The sequence below is a fragment of the Dermochelys coriacea genome, chromosome 3 (assembly GCF_009764565.3).
Source record: "Dermochelys coriacea isolate rDerCor1 chromosome 3, rDerCor1.pri.v4, whole genome shotgun sequence".
Lineage (NCBI taxonomy): Eukaryota > Metazoa > Chordata > Testudines > Dermochelyidae > Dermochelys > Dermochelys coriacea.
The window spans coordinates 110,141,921-110,161,568 of record NC_050070.1 but is presented as its reverse complement, the minus strand read 5'-3'; the positions used below and the strand labels follow the sequence as shown (position 1 = coordinate 110,161,568).

General features: G+C 41.0%; 1 protein-coding gene across 1 annotated transcript; it reads left to right on the top strand.

Annotated features, from left to right (window-relative positions):
• Window positions 1-407: 407 nt before the first annotated feature.
• Window positions 408-19,549, top strand: FUCA2 (alpha-L-fucosidase 2). Its single transcript, XM_038394230.2, has 7 exons — window positions 408-649; window positions 4,553-4,740; window positions 6,831-7,170; window positions 8,915-9,125; window positions 12,217-12,407; window positions 13,774-13,882; window positions 17,631-19,549. The coding sequence occupies exons 1-7, from the start codon at window positions 471-473 to the stop codon at window positions 17,769-17,771; spliced, it is 1,359 nt and encodes a 452-aa protein (XP_038250158.1). The 5' UTR covers window positions 408-470; the 3' UTR covers window positions 17,772-19,549.
• The last annotated feature ends 99 nt before the right edge of the window (window positions 19,550-19,648 follow it).

The following is a 19,648-nucleotide window of genomic DNA, read 5'->3' as shown; positions in this document are numbered from 1 at the left end:
ACGGGGCAACAAAGTCCTGGCCCTGGCTGGTGCCTGGACACTCAAATCCCATCGACTCATATAGCAACTGAGGGCAAACAGCACCAGCTTGCGTCCTTAAATCAGTGAGTGTGCGCGCTACAAATTTCACACTGCCCACTCATCCTGGGTTCCCTAAGAGACACTCACGTAGGGCCTGGTTTCAGCTTCCCTCCAAGCCTCCTTTCCTTGCTCAGCAAGCCTGGGGGGGGGAAAAAAAAAATCAAAAAAAAATCAGAGCCTAAGAAATCATTCTCGTAACCTGCTTGTCCTCCAGTGCCCCGCCCTTGCTAAACAATGCACTAAACCGCATCCAGCAGCCTCTCTGGGTGTCACAACAAGGAGCAGGAAACATCCCTGCCCGCCGCGGGCTGTCATCTGACTGCTCTCACGTGAGACATGAAACACACCGTCCCCCGCCAACGCCGGCTGCACCCTGCGCATTGCCCGCTATGCCGCTGCTGCTCCTCTGTGTGCTCCTTTGCCCGCGGGGATGCCGTGCGCGCTATGATCCTACCTGGGAGTCTCTGGATTCCAGACCGCTTCCGACCTGGTTTGATGAAGTCAAGTTTGGCATCTTCATCCACTGGGGCTTGTTCTCCGTGCCCAGCTTCGGCAGCGAGTGGTTCTGGTGAGCCTTCCATGCGTCTGACTCTCAGCTCCTCACTTCCTCCTTCATGCCTTTTTACCCGCCCCTTGCTCTTTCCGTCGACAGAGCAGCCCGCTGTTCGTTCTTCTTTCCCTAACGAAGCTGCACCCTGTAGTAAACCACCTTTCGCTCTCCATTCCCTCCCTCCCCCAGTGTAGGTGGTAATTATTCCCTTGTCTCTTAGCAGTAAAATCTGGCCCCAACTAGTCTGAACACCGCTCCCTAATTTGGGGAGTGTTTTCAATCCAAACCTAGACGTGGATCCCCATGATGTAAGTGAATTGAACCAAAACCTCACATCTGAGCAGCCTTAAACGCGGGCAGTGTTTAAAAATGTAACCCCACAAACATATTTGGCAAGTGTGCTCCTGTGTTTATAGCGGGCTGGCCAAAAACCACAAATCAGAGCAATTGTGGAGTTTTGGGGGTATCCATAATCCAGGTCTGACATTTGAGCCCATATTTAGTGAACTAATGAAATTGGATTTTTTTAATGTTATGTTAATGGTTGTGATTTTTAAAGTGATCCTTTCCACAGAAAAGAGAAAACTCAGGTCCTGCAAACACTTACATGCATAAACTATTTGACACGTGAGTGTTCACAGAATCAATCCCTTTGTCTGGTAAACTGATTTACCATTTCTATGTCATAGTCTGCCACAGACTTCCTGTGTGATCTTGAGCAAGTCACAAATCTATTCTGCTATTTGTAAAATTGAGGTAATAAGATCTGTCACAGGAATATTATAAGGCTTAATTAAATAGTTTTAGTAAAGGTATATACATGCAAAACATGATTTTCTGAAGGCAGAATTTTGACAACACATAGTAGAGCTGCAGGGGATGGGTTTAAACAGCTCTTTGATGTGGGCTGCACTTTACTACTTAATTTTTCTGGACAAAGAATAAAGATGATGTCTTGACTGCCTTTGATACCAACTACAATTTAATAGGATAGTCTTAGTAGAGTGTAAAATATTCTTGACTGAAATGCCATCTCTACTTTGAGAGTGTTAATGCTATCTATTCTATTAACTCCTGAAAGTACTCATGCATCTGATGTAGGGCAAAGGGGCTCTACCTCAATCATAAATGTACCAAATGTACCAAAAATAGAAAAGAAAGCTTTGGCCATGATACAGATCCTTCCAAAAGAAAGGTTATGATTGAAGTGTCATTGCAAAAAAAAAAATCACTTTTTCTTCCTAATATATTAACCATACAGATCCATGCACTGGCAAAACTATCCTATTGTATAATATTTCCAAATCCTCCCTTACACTTTCAGTGCCAGTTGTCCTCAAACTTTTATATGTGGATCTTTTTTTATGGGCTGGGCACTCTGTGCAGTCATTTGGAAAATAATGGAGTTGTACAGGCTGTAAATAAGGGCAGAATTTCCCCCTAAAATAGAAATTATTGTAAACCTCTTCTCTCCCAAATCCTGACTGCAGACTTTCCTATGATAAACTACAGTGTTTGATTACACAAAAAAGAAATGTTAAGGTGGTACAAGAATAAAATAAACTCACTTTAATGCAATGGATGAGGCTGCTTGGTTATGTCCCCCCATTTTGTATTTGAGCTGTTATTTATTAGCCATGTACCATATTTTGCTCTTACATTAGTGTTAATATGGACTATTGACTGTAAATAGCATTTACACTTGTGGTTTACCCTCATTTACCCTGTCATTACAGCCTTTTCTTTGTTAGTACCAACTTTCTTCCTTGGCCTGCAGCTGTTCCCACTTCTCTGATCTCGGCAGATCACTTTTTAGTTTGTTTCTTTTGGAATTTCAATTCTGTCCATTTTAACGTCATTAGCAACCTGTGCATGGCAAAGGAGAAGAAAGGGGAAGGTGGGGTCAGTTTCCTTAGACACTAAAATGTCTTGAGATTGCAACTATTTTTCCACAGGACGATTTCTGGGCATTTTCGTCCAGATTTTTCCCCACAAGAGGCCAGATTCCTTTCTCACTTATGTCCATGTTAATTTGGGCTAACTTTATCGCTATCAGCAGAGTTACTCTGGATTTACATGAGTATAGCTGAGATCAGACTCTGATCCTCAATTTGGGATTTAAACACATTTTTAAAAAATTCAGTTTATTTTCCTCCCCAATTTTGAATGATTAGTGTGCGCCTAAGCTTACCTAGATCTTTGCTGCTCTGCCTAACTCTGAAACCTAATGACTGTAACCCCACAAACCCTTACTACTGGCCATAGCATTTCTACAGTGACAGACTCATGCTATCCCATGCTATACCCATAGACAGTAGAACTGTTTATGTAGTAAGCAGTATTGTTGTAGCCATGTCAGTCCCAGGATAACAAGGTGCATAAGGTAATATATTTTATTGGCCTAACTTCTGTTGGTGAAAGACAAGATTAAGAGCTACACAGAGCTTGTTTCTTTGACCAACAGAAGTTGGTTCAATAAAAGATATGATTTCACCCACCTTTTTTCCTCTCTGTGGAAAACACTAATCCACAGGACTGGTGCTGGACATTTTGCTGCCCTAAGAATTCCTACCTGTAATTGGGCTGGCATCTATCTCTCTGGCTGATTCATGCCTGCAATCCTTCAGCTTTGAATGGGGAAGCACTCCCCTGGCTGATGGTTCTTTTGGCAGGTCTTCATTGACTAGCCCTCCAGCTGAGTCACATACACTGAACCCCCTTCTGGGGTATACAGTCTCTAGTTCTTGCTCCTGGCCCTAGTATGGGGCCATAGCACAAGGGCATCCTTCCCCAAGGCACTACTTTCTTTAACAGCCCAAGAGGGGTCCATCTCAGTAGGTGTCCTTTTGGCAGCCCTTGACTGGGCTCATCCTTCAACCAGACCAGCAGAGTCCATCATGGTACCCTCACCTGTTCTGGTGAACTTCTGGGCTTGGTGCCCTGGACTCAACTTGCCCTCACTGATCTGTCAGCAGTCCTGCTGCTCTTCCAGCCAGCCAAGCACCCATTTCTCCCACTGCAAACTCCAGACAGTAACTGACTGCTCTGCTGCTTCTTTTTATATGGCCCTTCTGCCCCATGATTGGTCACTCCAGGAGCCCCTCTGATTAGCAGTTCTCCTAAAACCACTCTAGGCTTCTAGGAGGACTTCTCCTCTGCTCTTTTCTGGAGCAGGCTATGGCAGGGCCATGAGGCTTCTAGATCTAGTCCACCCTGTCACACCTCCTCATACCTGTGCTGGTGTGGGGGATAGCCACACTGGAGACATGCTTCTGTCTATGTGGCAATTTTTGGCTGCTGCTGATGTGGGGTAGAGGCCCATCCTTAAGGAGCAAAACTCCCTAAGAGCTGTGCTTGGGGTGGGAGTAGATGGAGCAGTGAGATGGCTGTCATCTCAAGTAGCTACTGCAAAGTGGGGATGCCCTTTAAGAGGCAGAAGCAAAAAAGCTGTGCTGTGCTTGGTGGTATGGCTGCTCTTACTCTTCTACAGAGGGACACAGTTAAAGAAGTCCATACCTGTGCTGGCCCAGACCAGGGGTGTTCCTACAAAACTGGCACCCAACGTAGCTGCCTACGTCCCACACTAGCCCTGTCTGCCTGGTAGTAAGTTTTCAGCATTTGGCCCCTAAATAAGACTATCTTTCTTTTCCCCACTCCCATCAAATTTTAGCTGGTATACAACACAGCTCAGTAGGAAACACTGGGAGTCCCTCAAATGAAGTCTTTGAGGAAGGTAGACCAAGGTGCCTCCAAATATCAAGGCTATTATTGCCTGAGGCAGTTTTATGTTATTTCCAGTGTACTTCCACAGTATGTCTGTGACAGTGTGCACCGCCCTTTAGAATGGCAAAACGGGAATTGATTATTATAACTATATATATTTTAAAATGTCATTGGATATTTTTATTGTGTATTTGGAAGGTGGTATTGGCAGAAGGAAAAGAGACCGGCCTATGTAAAATTTATGGAGACAAATTACCCTCCTGGCTTCAGTTATGAAGATTTTGGCCCTTTGTTTACAGCCGAGTTTTTTGATGCCAACCAGTGGGCAGATATTCTGAAGGCTTCTGGTGCAAAATATGTTGTCTTGACTTCAAAACATCATGAAGGTAAGTAGAACGTGTGCAAGTGCTGGCAATTGTTGCAGTTCATGGTTCATTTCTTCTAGCAGAACAAAAACCCAGGTGAAGCTATCTTGTCCAGCTGGCTAGATGCTAAAAACCTGGCAAGAATAAAAGTGGTATTTGTTAGCTCATATCCCCTATAAAAGGCTGGAACATTGATAGAAGGAAGAATTTGTTATCACATTATTCCTCCTGCTATAGGTTGCAATGACTGAAGTTAAGAGTGCTGCAGAGCTTCCTACAACAGCCACAGAAGTTGTTAATGTCTGACTGTTGCGTAATTTAGCTCTAGGCTTTTTATTGCTTAATGAACCAGAAGAGTAACTCGTGTTCTGTTTCATATGGAACATTACTGTGTGCAGAGAGTTTGTTAGCTCTGTACCTTTCTCCAAGATATGTACAATGTGCTCTTGGGAGTCGGTTAAGATATTGAAATATGCACAATTATATTTCAACATTAGTATCCTGATTCCTATGATTACTGCTGTAGCTAGAAGCCCAAATCAAGATCAGGTCTCCATGGTAATAGGTGCTATACATACCCAGAGTAAGAGACAATCCCTATCCCCAAAAGTTTACAGTCTAAATAGAAAAGGTAGACAAAAGCAGTATTATCATCACCATTTTACTGCCATTTATCATCACCATTTGGAAGACTGTGAGACAAAGATTTAAGTGACTTTCCCAGGGTCACACAGCAAGTCTGTGGCAAAGCAGGGAACCAATCCAGACTGCCTGAGCTTTGGTCCTGTGCGAGTACCGCAAGACTGTACTTTCGTCCTTTGTACTCTTTTCATCTTCCTCCTTTTGATAAATCCTATCAAGCTTCACAGTACCACATCTTGGCAGGTCCACAGAGGTAGCAATTAGTATCGGAATATCAGATACTCTCTGGCCCAAAACCTAAGACTCTAAGTGGCTTGGTAGGCTTGCACCAGTTCTTAGGAGAAGAAAAATCTCACAATGATATTATCAAAGCAATAACCTGCTGTTCCACTCCATCAGTTCTGTTGAACACAGTCATTAGTCCAGGATTTGTTTTTAAGAACAAGGCAGGGTGTGGGCACAGGACTGGCAATCAGTAAACCCAGCTCTGACACATGGGCTGAAACCCTGGGCAAAACTCCCATTGACAGCAGCCAGGATTTCAGGCAGCTTCTTTTGTGGCCTTGAGCAAGTACATTAACCTGTTTGTCTCACTAAAATGGGGATAATGATATTGACCCAGTTCCCAGAAATGCTGAGAAGATTTGTTAAATAATGTTTTTAAAGCTCTTTGAAGATGAAAGTCTAGCCTTTCTGGCCTTGGTCTATTCTGGTTTAGGCTTAGCTGAAATGCAGCAGTATTGAACATGCCTACACTGGGCTGCTGTGTTATAAATCCAGATACCTGAAAAGTTAAAGCCACTGGTACTTAATGTTAGGTTTAGCTTTTTATAGGCTACTCTAGGTTTTCCCTCTGCTCAGATAAATTTATTGAGTGCTTGATTAAGCTTTTTAATGTGTCAGGGAGCATTTCATAAGGTATGCCAACCAAGAGACCAGAAGACTCTTTGAATGAAAATGATAGAGGGGAGAGTTTTTAAGTCACTGAATGTGTCAAATATTTTCCTATTCTTGGATGTTATTGAGATGATATATTTAATGCATCCAAGCAATTATCAAGATGCCCCCCAAAAGTGGCAGTGTTTATACTCTATTTACAAGGAAAATCTATGTGGAATGAACACTTAATATGTGGAAAGAATAATTGTCTGCTTAGTGCAGAAACTGAGAGTTATGTGTTATTTGTAGACAAGGTATAAACAATTTTTAAGCTACATCTTGATATTGGATTCTTCTTCTAAAGGAAGGAATATTACGGTGATACATAACTAGAGATTTCAGTGATAGGGCAAGCAGAAGTGGGGAGAGCCTACTTCTTCTTTCTGGGGAGCTGCAGAAGAGGGAAGATCCTACTTCCTCTTTCTGGAGAGCTGCAATCAGCATGTGGTTTGACTAATAGCATAGCATATATAAGAATATGCTTACAGTGCTTTTTATTCTCTTTTTATCCTTCAACTTTCTCTTTCTAGGTTTTACCTTGTGGGGGTCCAAATACTCTTGGAACTGGAATGCTGTCAACATAGGACCAAAACAGGACATTGTGGCTGAACTAGCAACATCTATTAGAAACAGGACTGATTTGCACTTTGGGCTGTATCACTCTCTCTTTGAATGGTTCAATCCTCTCTTCCTTTATGATGCCTCCAATGTATTCAAGACAAGACAATTTCCAACTGCCAAGTCATTGCCTGAGCTCTATGAGATTGTGGCTAAATACCAACCAGAGATCCTCTGGTCTGATGGGGATGGTAATGCACCAGATACTTACTGGAACAGCACTGGATTTTTAGCCTGGCTGTATAATGACAGGTATCTTGTTTTTATCATATATTTAGCTCTTAAACTGGAACTTTGGCCAGGCTATAGCTTCTCTCTCATTTTCCATATATTGTGTGGGATCCATTGTTTCATTTAATGGGCACTTAACCATGTCATCTCCCACTTAATTTCCCTGCAATATAAGGGATCAAGTCATGGAAGAGTATTCCCTTTAACAACCAAATTATTAGACATGGCTGAAAAATTATGAACATTTTTCATGAAAAATGTCAAGCAGCTCCATAAGTTGTTCCATTAACATGGTCTGGCCATTCTATCTATTTTTATTCTCCTGTAAGTAACAGTCATCTACATGATGGCAAGTAGGGTTGTTTTGTTAAGAATATGATCATAGAATCATAGAATATCAGGGTTGGAAGGGACCTCAGGAGGTCATCTAGTCCAATTCCCTGCTCAAAGCAGGACCAATCCCCAACTAAATCAAGCCTGACTTTAAAAAACCCAAAGGAAGTAGATTCCACCATCTCCCTAGGTAACACATTCTAGTGCTTCACCACCCTCCTAGTGAAAATTTTTTTCCTAATATCCAACCTAAACATCCCCCACTACAACTTGAGACCATTACTCCTTGTTCTGTCATCTGGTACCACTGAGAACAGTCTAGATCCATCCTCTTTGGAACCCCCTTTCAGGTAGTTGAAAGCAGCTATCAAATCATTCTTCTCTTCCGCAGACTAAACAATCCTGGTTCCCTCAGCCTCTCCTCACAAGTCACGTGTTCCAGTCCCCCAAAATCATTTTTGTTGCCTTCCGCTGGATGCTTTCCAATTTTTTCCACATCCTTCTTGTAGTGTGGGGCCCAAAACTGGATACAGTACTCCAGATGAGGCCTCACCAATGTCGAATAGAGGGGAACAATCATGTCCCTCGATTTGCTGGCAATGCCCCTACTTATACATCCCAAAATGCCATTGGCCTTCTTGGCAACAACGGCACACTGTTGACTCATATCCAGCTTCTCGTCCACTGTAACCCCTAGGTCCTTTTCTGCAGAACTGCTGCCTAGCCATTCGGTCCCTGGTCTGTAGCGGTGCATGGGATTGTTCCATACTAAGTGCAGGACTCTGCACTTGTCCTTGTTGAACCTCATCAGATTTCTTTTGGCCCAATCCTCTTATTTGTCTGGGTTCCTCTGTATTCTATCCCTACCCTCCAGGGTAGCTACCTCTCCTCCCAGTTTAGTGTCATCTGCAGAGTTGCTGAGGGTGCAATCCATGCCATCCTCCAGATCATTAATGAAGATATTGAACAAAATTGGCCCTAGGACCGACCCTTGGGGCACGCCACTTGATACCGTCTGCCAACTAGACATGGAGCCATTGATCACTACCAGTTGAGCCTGATGATCTAGTCAGCTTTCTATCCACCTAATAGTCCATGATCATGACACTCTCTTCACAGACGGTGCCTTTGACACTGCACATAAGGCAGAGTATATATTCAAGGATCTGTACTGCAATCTATTTCCATGGCAGACAGTCGGAGGCGTGCCTGAGTAAGGAGTGCAGAAGCGGGTCCATTCACTACTCTCACTCTGTGTAAGACCTCAGAGATAGAAATCTCAGTCCAGATTTCTTACCCATTTGCATTATGTAAAGAGGAAAATTAGGAACACAGAAGTCATCTTGAATGTGAATTTCTGGGGGAAAGAGCTGACATTTAGTCTAAATAATTAAAAATCATAACCATTTGTTTAAAATTTCTGTAATTTCAGCCCAGTTCGGGATACAGTTGTAACAAATGATCGTTGGGGAGTTGGCAGCATTTGTAAACATGGTGGATACTACACCTGCAGCGACCGCTATAACCCAGGACAACTTTTGCCTCATAAGTGGGAGAACTGTATGACCATAGACAAATGGTCCTGGGGTTATAGGAGGAATACGCAGCTAAATGATTATCTCACGATTGAAGAACTGGTAAAGGTACAGTAAGACAGAGATATGGTATACAACATCTGGCCAGTACTTCTGATTATTATAGTTCACCAATGTAATGGTAAGAAATAACTAATTATGTGACCTCTTGATGATCATTTCCTTTGATTATATTATCAAACTAAGTTCAGTAATGGCTCTACCTTAACTGTGCAAATCCTATGGTTTGATTTTCCTCTCTCTTACACCAGTTTGACGTCAGTGGAATAATTTGTGATTTACACACGTGTAAGCAAGATGAAGGCCCATAAATTCCACTCAGTTACTTTAATTGCAAATGAAAGAAGCAAGCACTTCCTCTTTCTTTCTTTCTTTCTTTCTTTCTTCTTTCTTTCTTTCTTTCTTTCTTTCTTTCTTTCTTTCTTTCTTCCTCTCCTACTCCTACTGGTGACAAATATGAAGTAATAATAAGCCATGGATATTTAGTATTCTTCTAAGTATTTTATGCAAATTACACACTTTAAGTGTTTGTGGCATTTAAATACAAAAGAGTCATTATTGTTTCTGTAGTTTTCTACTCATATCTCCCAGAATATTCTGCCAGCAACACCTGGGGAACCAATCCTGCTGCTACTGAAGTCAATGGCAAAACGCATTAAATTCCATAGAAGTGGATGGGCTTTATGTCTGCTGAATCCCTGTTTACATAGCATATAGCTAATTGTTTCCAAAAAAGAGTCTACATTCATGCAACGCAAAGAGCGATACTCTACATTAAATGTTGCTATTTCATAAATACAAAAGGATAAAAGTTTTCCAAAGACAGGATAGAAATATTAATGTGTTTTCCAGATTGGTGGAAATAGCAATCCAAGTCTGAATTCTCTGCATCTGACCCAGATTTGAAGGCTGGTTCATGTTGAGGAATTTGGGTTTGCCTGTCCCTCTTCATTGAGGGGACACTTTTCTCATTTCACCCTCAACGTCATCTTATGAGTTTGACAACAGACGGTACTGAGAACAGATTGCTGACTCATCCAAAGAACTCAAATACACTTCTGCCTCCACCGGCAACTTTCATTGCCCTCCAGAGTTCAAAGGGTGCTCCCAAGCTCACGTCTTGCACCCATTTAGAGACAAGCCACCAGATCAACTTGAAACTTTAATCTCTGAGGAGTAGTCACAATACAGTGAAATTTTCAGTTGTTGTAACACTCAATTATTTTGTGGGTGTGTATAGTTTGATATTATCACATAACCCAAATCTAGCTTTTGTTTGATGGCTGGACTTTGCAGTCTAACAGCTGGGTTAGAGTTAACATCTAACAGTCAACAGCTGAGTTAATTTTTTATCTTAGGTGTAGGTCTTACATGTAATTTCTTACAATTTTTTAAATAAGTTAGAATGCAAGATGGAACTAACCTTAAGTATAATGCAAGCTATCAGTGCCCACTAGCTTAAAAAATCTGCAGGTATAGATATAAAAATATGAAGGTGGCCTTTTCTGAGGCATGAAAGAAATACCAAGGTAAACCATAGTAAGAACTATCAGTACTTGCCAGGTAGAAGGAAGTGAGATGTAGCCCTCAGCAGTCAGCTACAAAATAGCAACTTTATGGAGGTAGCTGTTTTGCTTTCCAAATGTAAAGGGCCAGTTGCCGGAAAAGCATGCTAGGAAAGTTTCCAATAGAAGTGTGACCACAGACTAGGGATTTCAGTGACAGTTAATCACAAAGGAAGTAGTTCCTAGGGAATGGGTTGAATTTCTGCTGACTAATTCTAACTTCTCCCACAGGTAATCCTGTAAAATTTGTGATAATTAAATTGATGTTTCCATCCTACCAGTTCGAGAGTTCCAAATGAACCTACAAAGTCTTTTAATTGGTGTATTAACAACTAAGTCCTTCTACGGGTTAAGTCATTTGATGGACAGCATGTCAAACAAAACCATTATGTCCAGGAAAGAAACAAAGATTCATACAGCTGTATGTACATATTGTACCTCATATATCCAAATTTGGAGGAGATGCTGTAGCTTTTAAACACTTCTAATGTCTGCTGAAATCAATGAGAATTTTACCTAATACAACAGTAGGGAATTATTTCAAAGTGTATGGGCTCCAGGTGTTCATCAGTCTCTGGCCTGAGAGAAATGCAAAAGGCTTTGATATATTTGGTTGTTTCAGGAATGGCTTCCTTGTTACTTTGCATCTGTTTTTTTTTTTAGGTGGTTTATTTCCCCAATGCAATCCAATCTTATACTTGCATTTTAAATTAAAATATTTTGTCTGTTCATTAAAGTTGGACATGCAGATAATTGTGATTTAAAACAAATTAGTAAGGTAAGGTAGGATCCTGATCCTGCAACTGGTTCTTTGCAGGTGGACCCCTGCACCTGCCTGGAGCCTCATTGAGTTCAGTGGGGCTTTTTGCAGACACAAGAGGTCCACCCACCTGAAATCAGTTGTAGGAATGAGGTCTTAGTGTGTAAGCTCTCTCTTAATAGTTTTGGTGCTGCAGTTTACTTTAAACTCTTGTACTGTATACAAGATAGTTCTGAAAAGAAATGTGTATTTAGCTGCAGAAACAAAAGATATTTGTTTAATTTCATTTTATTCTGCAGTACAAGTAGTTTTTTTCGTGTAATAGTTACCCACTCTCAGAAGTAAGGTGTGTGTGTGTATGTATCAGGGGCTTTTCACAGTATCCAACTACAATCCCAGAATCTGACCACCATTTCAGAATATCTGGATGTTTACAATATAAAAGGACTGATATCAGTCATCATTAGGGTTCAGACTCAGCCCCCAGTTAAACAAATGGGAAGCAAATAACTCATAATGCAGACAGACTGAAAAAATGCAGAGTTAGTCAGGCATCACAGAGTGAGATCACATTTGGAAGGTTTTCTTGAGCCATACGAGCTAAAAATGTAACATTTTTAATGGAAGCTTAAATTTTGTAGAAACTATTGGAACCACTAACGTACTACTTTGCATATTGCAGTGTCAAATACTGATTCAGCTCTTTCAACGCATGTGTCTGGAGCAGAGTTCTAAGTTTTGGTAAGAACACCAAACAATGTGTATGCCTTCATTGGCCATAATCTTAACATTCTGACTTTTCTAAATGTTTCAGCAACTCGTAGAAACAGTATCATGTGGGGGGAATCTCCTGATGAACATTGGGCCCACCCATGATGGTCGCATTGATGTTATATTCCAAGAACGCCTAAGACAGATGGGTGTCTGGCTGCGAGTCAATGGAGAAGCCATTTACGGAACTAAACCATGGAGAACTCAGAATGACACTGTCACACCAGGAGTGTGGTAAGACTAGTGAAATAATACGCAGAAAATATAACTATTGAGACCCTTTTGTGAAGTTGTGCAATTTCTAGTGGACAAGTGTTTACAATAAAGAAACCACTACCTTAATATGTATGCTATTTGACTGTCTCAGAAAAGAACCCTTTCGGAAAGCCAAGATAGGTGCCTAAAGGAAGAATATATATACTGGACATTAGTGAAGTTGGTACACCCTAATGATTAGGGGAAAAAAACTGGGAGACAAGAGAGTGCATGCTTCCAATGCAGACTGAAACAAAGGCTCAATGTGTATCTTTGGCCTGTTTATGCCTCTCAGCAAAAGTAGCTGAAAAACTAAAGCAGGACTTAGGAATTACTGTAGAATATTGGCAGGTTTCAGAGTAGCAGCCGTGTTAGTCTGTATCCGCAAAAAGAACAGGAGTACTTGTGGCATTTTAGAGACTAACAAATTTATTAGCGCATAAGGTTTCGTGGGCCCATGAAAGCTTATGCTCTAATAAATTTGTTAGTCTTTAAGGAGCCACAAGTACTCCTGTTCTTTTTATAGAATATTGATCGATACAATATAAAACTGCTGATAAGAAATAAGTCAATATCACTATCATGAGAAAGACAGAAATGTTAAGGTACTTCTTTAAAATTAGCCACTTTTTAAAGGACCCTTAGAAAGAACTCCCCACAATAATAGCTTCCAAAGCTGGAATTTTTTTTTAAAAAAGTTCCTAGAAAACAACTCTGATCAAGAGTAGGATGGCCATGAGCCCTGTCAAATTGAGTATGATGGATAAATTATTTGGTAAGATAATGTTAATGTCATTTCTGATGAAATCACCCATTAGATTCACTCCTTTTTAGTCTCTGGACCCTGCTCTATCCCTTAGCTTCTGTGCATTTGCTGTGCCAGTAATCCACAACCATCCCTCATCTGCATTTTGTCCGTACTTCTTCTCCCTCGTGGGCCATTCTGTACTCCTGACCTTATCATCGGCTATTAAATATAAATATCGCGTCTAGACACAATAAAAAGCTAGAAGTAAAATTCATGAGAAACATTAATATGTAAGAAGAGAGATAGAAGTGTTACAAATATTTGCACGATTGTTTGGTAGAGAATAAATTATACTTGGAAAACAGATTTGCTGGAATCCAAACTTTTTTAAATAGTAGTTTGGCAGGACGAGGACTGCATTGCTGTAGTTCTGATGTAAACAGTTCTTGTGGTGTTTGTGACCCTAATTGCCATCAACTTTTAAAATTCCTTTTCCAGTCCTGAAATCTTTACATGTACATTACTCTCAAGTGTGTGGATAATCACAAAAAACAAACAAACTGGACCTAAATTATATGACTTCCCATTTCCAACCAGGTACACGTTCAAACCTAAAGAAGAGACAGTCTATGCCATTTTCCTTAATTGGCCAATCTCAGACTCTCTGGTACTTGGTGACCCAAAAACCAAAATTGGAGCGACACAAGTAAGTGACCACTGTCTTTTTTGCTACTTCTGTAAGCTTTCTAACGCATTGTCTTAGAATATATTCATAAGATAGATCAGAAAATATCTGAAAAATGTGCCGTCAACACTGCGAACATTTTTGTTTTCAAATAATACATACCTGTCACCTTTGGTGATATGTAAAAACAGAATAGAATATGTTGAAAAAGGGAAAATTCTGTCGTCACTGCTAACTTTCAGTCTAGGACCCTCCTTGTCAGACTTGATAGTAGGGTATTCTCTTGGTCCATGACAACTGGGGGCCAAGCAGATCTTTGCTCTGAGCTTGGGCTTAGGACCGCCTCTTAGGAAGAACTGCCCAGGATGATACCTTCCAAAGCTGAAAAATGCTAACTATATCAAAGTGTAAAAGTGCTGTTTTTCAAAACAGTCAAACCACCCACAAGGCCTTGACATTAAATTTAGAGATTTCCTGGAGGAATACCCACTTGCCTTTCAAACGTCTCAACAAGCAAGCAATAGCAGATTTCCCTCTCCAACAAACTTAATGCAGTTCTCTACAGAGAGGGTCTGGCTGTCTGACCTGGAGGTTCCTAGAATGAAAATGCACAGGTAAGACAGAATTGTCCCTATTTGAGGACTTGTATTCACTACCAGGAGATCAACGCTGCTGCAATCGATGCAGTTGGTGTCGATTTAGCGGATCTAGTGAAGACTCGCTAAATTGACAATAGAGCACTCTCCAGTCGACCCCTGTACTCCAGCTCCCTGAGAAGAATAAGGTAAGTCAATCATAGAATGTCTCCCATTGACGCAGCACAGTGAAGACACCGGGGTACGTTGACCTAAGCTACGTCGACTCCAGAAACGTTATTCACATAACTGGAGTAGCGTAACTTAGGTCGACTTACACTGATAGTGAAGACAATCCCAGTCCCCTCCATGTCAGACAGCCTTCACAGTGGCATGCAAAAAGCAGCAAGTCATCCCTTGGAAGGGGGAGGATTCAGTTGTAAATTAAGGGTGAGGTGTAAATTAAGTATCTGTGTGGACCCTGTTGCTGTGCACAAAAAGTTCCCTAGTGTGCTTTAATCTACTCCCATTTCAAAGCAGGGTAGATCCAACTCAGCAGGGAACTTTTAGTGCCTGGCAGCAAGGTCCACACAGGCAGCAAGGTCCACTTAATGTGTGGCAGGCTAGTGTGACATAGATTTACACCCTGGCTTGCTGTGAACTAGGTGTTTGTGTCGAGAGACTCTGAGTGGCTGAGGGAGGAATGGCATAAAGGAGGCCTACTTCTGACGTAAGGGAGTGTCTCTTTCTCAGGTAGTACCTCTTGTTTTTTCAAACTGGTCATGGATGCAAATAGGTTCATCAATAGGCTTCCAACCGGGCCTATGATGCCCTGAGTGGCTCGATGGTCTAGAGCAGTGGTTCTTAACCTTTACTGCAGCCTTCACCCCTTTGGTTCTCAAAATATGTTCTCGCACCCCTTATCAAAAATCATTGAAGTAGGTCAGTTCTTTAAACCTAGATATATTTTTTGTTTGTATATTACAGTAATCGTTAAAAAATGTATAATGTTAATAAATACATAGGTTTGATGAAACAAAGTAGTTGTACGTACTTGCTTGTGCTTAACTGGTGTTTTCAATGATTTACCTTCTAAAAAAATCTGGTATGTCTCGGACCCCCAGAAAGGTCATCTTGCACCCTCAGGGGATGCGTGCATCCCAGGTTAAGAACCACTGGTCTAGAGTATGTTTCCTTGGTTCTAAGGGTGTCTTGCTGAGCCAGTCGACCCTGACTTTTTTCTTCTTAGTGTAGAACCCCAAAAAACATAAGGATGGGAGTGTAAATTAGGGCAGGTGGTAATTCCTCCATCCCCAAGAGATGATGTGTTACATCCTCTTGTGAGTAGCTTTTTGGCTGCTTGCACTACTCTAACCTCATGTGACTTTCCTCTTGACATGCCCAATTTTTGACCAGCTCTGTTCCCACTTCAGTACACTTCCCCATAATGACACCTTGGTATATAAATGGGGGTGCTTGTGTTACACACAGAGTGCTACTTTAGCACAAATTACAGTTGGCAACTGAATTAAATTATCATGGCACTGAAGAATTTAGCCTGCACTCCTCAGATGAAAGGCAAGGAATGGGGAGATTTTAAAATGAATAGATCATTCTTAGTTTTGCATTTTTAATCATTATTAGTAGCAGCATTATGGTAATGCCTAGAGGCCCCTACCAATACTGAAGCCTTAATGTGCTAGCCCTTGTACAAACATCATAAGAGAGAGTCCCTCTCCTAAAGAGCTTACAATCTAAATAAACAAGATTGGCAAAAGATGGGCAAAAGGACATGCTATCCCCATTTTACAGATGGGGGAACTGAGGCATAGATTAGGACTTGCCTAAGGTCACAGGAGAAGGCTGTGGCAGAGCTGGGAATTGAACCCAAATCGCCTTTTCCCTGGCCAATCTGCCAAAATTTTACTTACTGTTAACAGTGTGTGTAATGGAAGTGTCAGTTGTACTAAATCAAACAATTACTCCTGATTTACAGCAGAGTAAATTGAGAATAGAATTTATACCACCCTAAGTACTATGTGCAATGGTATAATTTCTATATAGCTACTTAAGTGATTCTCCCCCCACAATTCCTGCTTTCTAATATGCTTTTTAAATGATGGAGTAGTGTATTTAAAAAATCATTGATTTTTTCTGAGCTGAGCAGAATGGTTATTTCCATTATAGTAAAGTACAATTCAGTTTAAAAGAAGATTCCAGAATATCTTATCTTTTAAAAAAACAAATACTCCTGCTTCCCATAAAATACCCATGTTGGCATCTGACTTCTTCCTATAGGCAAGAAGTAGTGCAAGTTTAAGAAACTGTTAACTAACTTTCCAAAAGTGTAACATTGCATTATGATGTCTGGAACCTCTTCACCTTCATGTATATGTTCTGCTTAATCAGCTGAACATTGTTTGTATATAGTCACTTTGCTCTATTTTTGTGGTAGTATTTATTAAAAAAAATGTAAACTACGCCGTTATTTGTAAGATAATGATCTGGTTTGTATTGTGAAACCTAGCCCTTCACATAGGGAGCAAGTGTCTCAAAATCCTTTTGATTTCCCATTGCCATCTGCATGTAGAACATAATAACCATAGTCTGGCCCAAATCGTAGGACACAGCATCATTACATTTGCCAGCTTATTTATATGACCACCTTAGAAGCATGTTTAGAACCTTTGGACAGCCTCTGACCATTCATGTGGCTGGCAAAGTGGTGCCTACAGTTAATCCATTATATTAAAAGGACCTGTTAAGCAGTGGTGAGCTGGAGCCAGTTCGCACCGGTTCACATGAACTGGTTGTTAAAGTTTGAAGCTGGTTTAGAACCGGTTGTTAAGGAGGTGGGCAAACTCTGGCCTGCGGGCCACATCCAGCCTGCAGGACCGTCCTGTCCAGTCTGCCTAAGCTCCCGGCTGGGGAGGCTCCCCTGGCTGAGAATCCCTTTTAAATTTTCACTCACCTGGTGGCACTCCAGGTCTTCAGCGGCAGGCCCTTTACTCGCTCTGGGTCTTCGGCGGCTGGTACTTCAGGACGTGCTGCCAAAGACCCGGAGTGACTGAAGGAACCGGTTCTTCAGATTTTGGAAGCTCATCACTGCTGTTAAGTAGTGGAAAAATATATGCATGTAATTACTGGGCCAACAGTCACTTTGAATAGATTTCAATTTAATTTTTTTTTTCCAGGTGAAGCTGATTGGATATAAAGGACAATTGAAGTGGGTTTCACTGGGAGAAAAGGGAATGACGGTGGCTGTGCCTCAGCTAACCCCTAGTCAGTTACCCTGTCAATGGGGCTGGACTCTGCAGCTGATGAATGTAAACTGAATGATACAAATGGAGACTTCAGTTGCCGTTTCTTCACAAATGTTATTGAGAACACTTCAAATTTCTAACTTGATTATTGAATTCTCCATGTACAGCTGAAATTGGGATTGATAGGAGCAGATTTAATGCAGACAAATGCTGTTCCAGATTCAGCGGAATGAGCATTTGGCCTTTCACTTCCAGCATTTAACCTCTTTGATTTGAAAGACTGGTTAGCTTTAAGTGGTGGGGTGGATTTGTAAGATGATATTGGACCTTGTTTGCAACATAATATTAGATTTCTGATCTACTAGTTTCAATTGATCTCTTCAAAAACTCTGTGCACTGACCCATGGTGCATCTTCCCTAAGCAGCCCATGCCAGCAGGAGCAAGGTTGTGACTGTAGCCAAATTCTGCAGTGATAAGTTGATCAAAAAGCAGGTGTATAGGGCGAGGGTTAGTTGAACCAGTCATCCTTTTTGAAGTTATTTTGTGTACTTTTTAAAACCATTTATTTTTTTCTAATGGAAATATTTGTTGTTTCCTCTCTCCCTCTTTTCCACTGAAAAAGGAAAAATAGCCAAAAATAAAATTAATCAAAAGCAAAGTTTTGAAGAAGTTTGTTATTGAAAAATCATGTAGTAAATCATGAATAAGGCACTTTCAGCCACATTAGAAATACACTGAGTCTAGCAGAATCTCCGCTATGCTGCAGGTTATTGCTATGAGGGGTATGATTAATTTTTAAGAGTTATGGAGAACTTGTGCAACACATCTTTTCACTATGAAAGGCACTCCTAGTGAAGGATATACAAGAGAGCAGAAAAGATATTTCTAGAAATATCTGGACCTCTGTTGCCTTCTAGGAACATGGGCTGTCCTTTCAGCAGCATTGTGTCCCCCAATAGTTTTCAACTCGCTGTGTATTTAGCAGTTCCAGATTTAGCTTTTTACAGCAGAAAGTGAGTTAAGTAACAAAGGGCCAAATATTGTTCTAAATAGCACTTGTGGGAGAAAGCCATTTAAAAGTCATTCTAATCCTTCCTTCCTCCTATGGCATGGGCTGTCCATTATGACAAACCCTTTATCTCTTCAATACCACTTAACCAAAGGGATGTAGAGATTTGTGTTTCAGTGACTAGGAGGCTGGGTGCAGCTGGGACACCAAAAAAGTCCAACTGGCCAATCAATATTGATCTTTGGGTAACAGGACTGTAGTATTGAACATGGTATAAGTTCTAAATGAAGAAATATTAACTAGGCTATTTTCACAGCCTTCAGAAGAGTCAAAGTCTACTACAACTTATTTTGTCAAAGACATTTGTAAAGAAGCTTCAGTGCCACATTTCTAGAGAGCTGGGGAAGTTAGTGCAGCTGTAGCTTCTATCCAACTTCAGAAATAATCATCATCATCTAATATTCCATTGTATATCCTATCCTGGGCAGCAATCTTGCAAGGAGTTATGCACATCCATAGGGTTACATACTGAGTAGTTGCACTGATTTTAATAGGAGTAGTCACAACATATAAGGTTATGCATGTGCTTAAGTCTTTTCAAGATCAGGGCTCTAGTCTGACTGGCTGCAAGTAACAGACTAGGAAAATCATGTAGTAACTATTTCAAGCAGCTTCCCTTGGTGAGGAATTTAACACAAAATCTTAACTAAATTTAACATGTAAAATTATCTACTGTGTAGAATTTAGGAGATTGCGAATAGGAGTAGGCCCGAGTTACAAAATCTGTACTTATGCTAGAGTGATGGGCGTATTAAAAGTCTGAGTGGTGAATTGATGTTATGCACCAGTGCTGTGTGGTTCATTTAGCTATTCTTATAGGCAGTAGGGCTGCTGTAGTTTCTCTTATTTATGCTGATTGGGTTTTTAAATAGGTGTCTC

Coding starts and splice junctions, on each gene's coding strand:
- FUCA2 (XM_038394230.2), top strand. CDS start 471: ATGCCGCTGCTGCTCCTCTGTGTGCTCCTTTGCCCGCGGGGATGCCGT. Junction 9,126..12,216: donor CGATTGAAGAACTGGTAAAG/GTACAGTAAGAC, acceptor TAAATGTTTCAG/CAACTCGTAGAAACAGTATC. Junction 12,408..13,773: donor ACTGTCACACCAGGAGTGTG/GTAAGACTAGTG, acceptor ATTTCCAACCAG/GTACACGTTCAAACCTAAAG.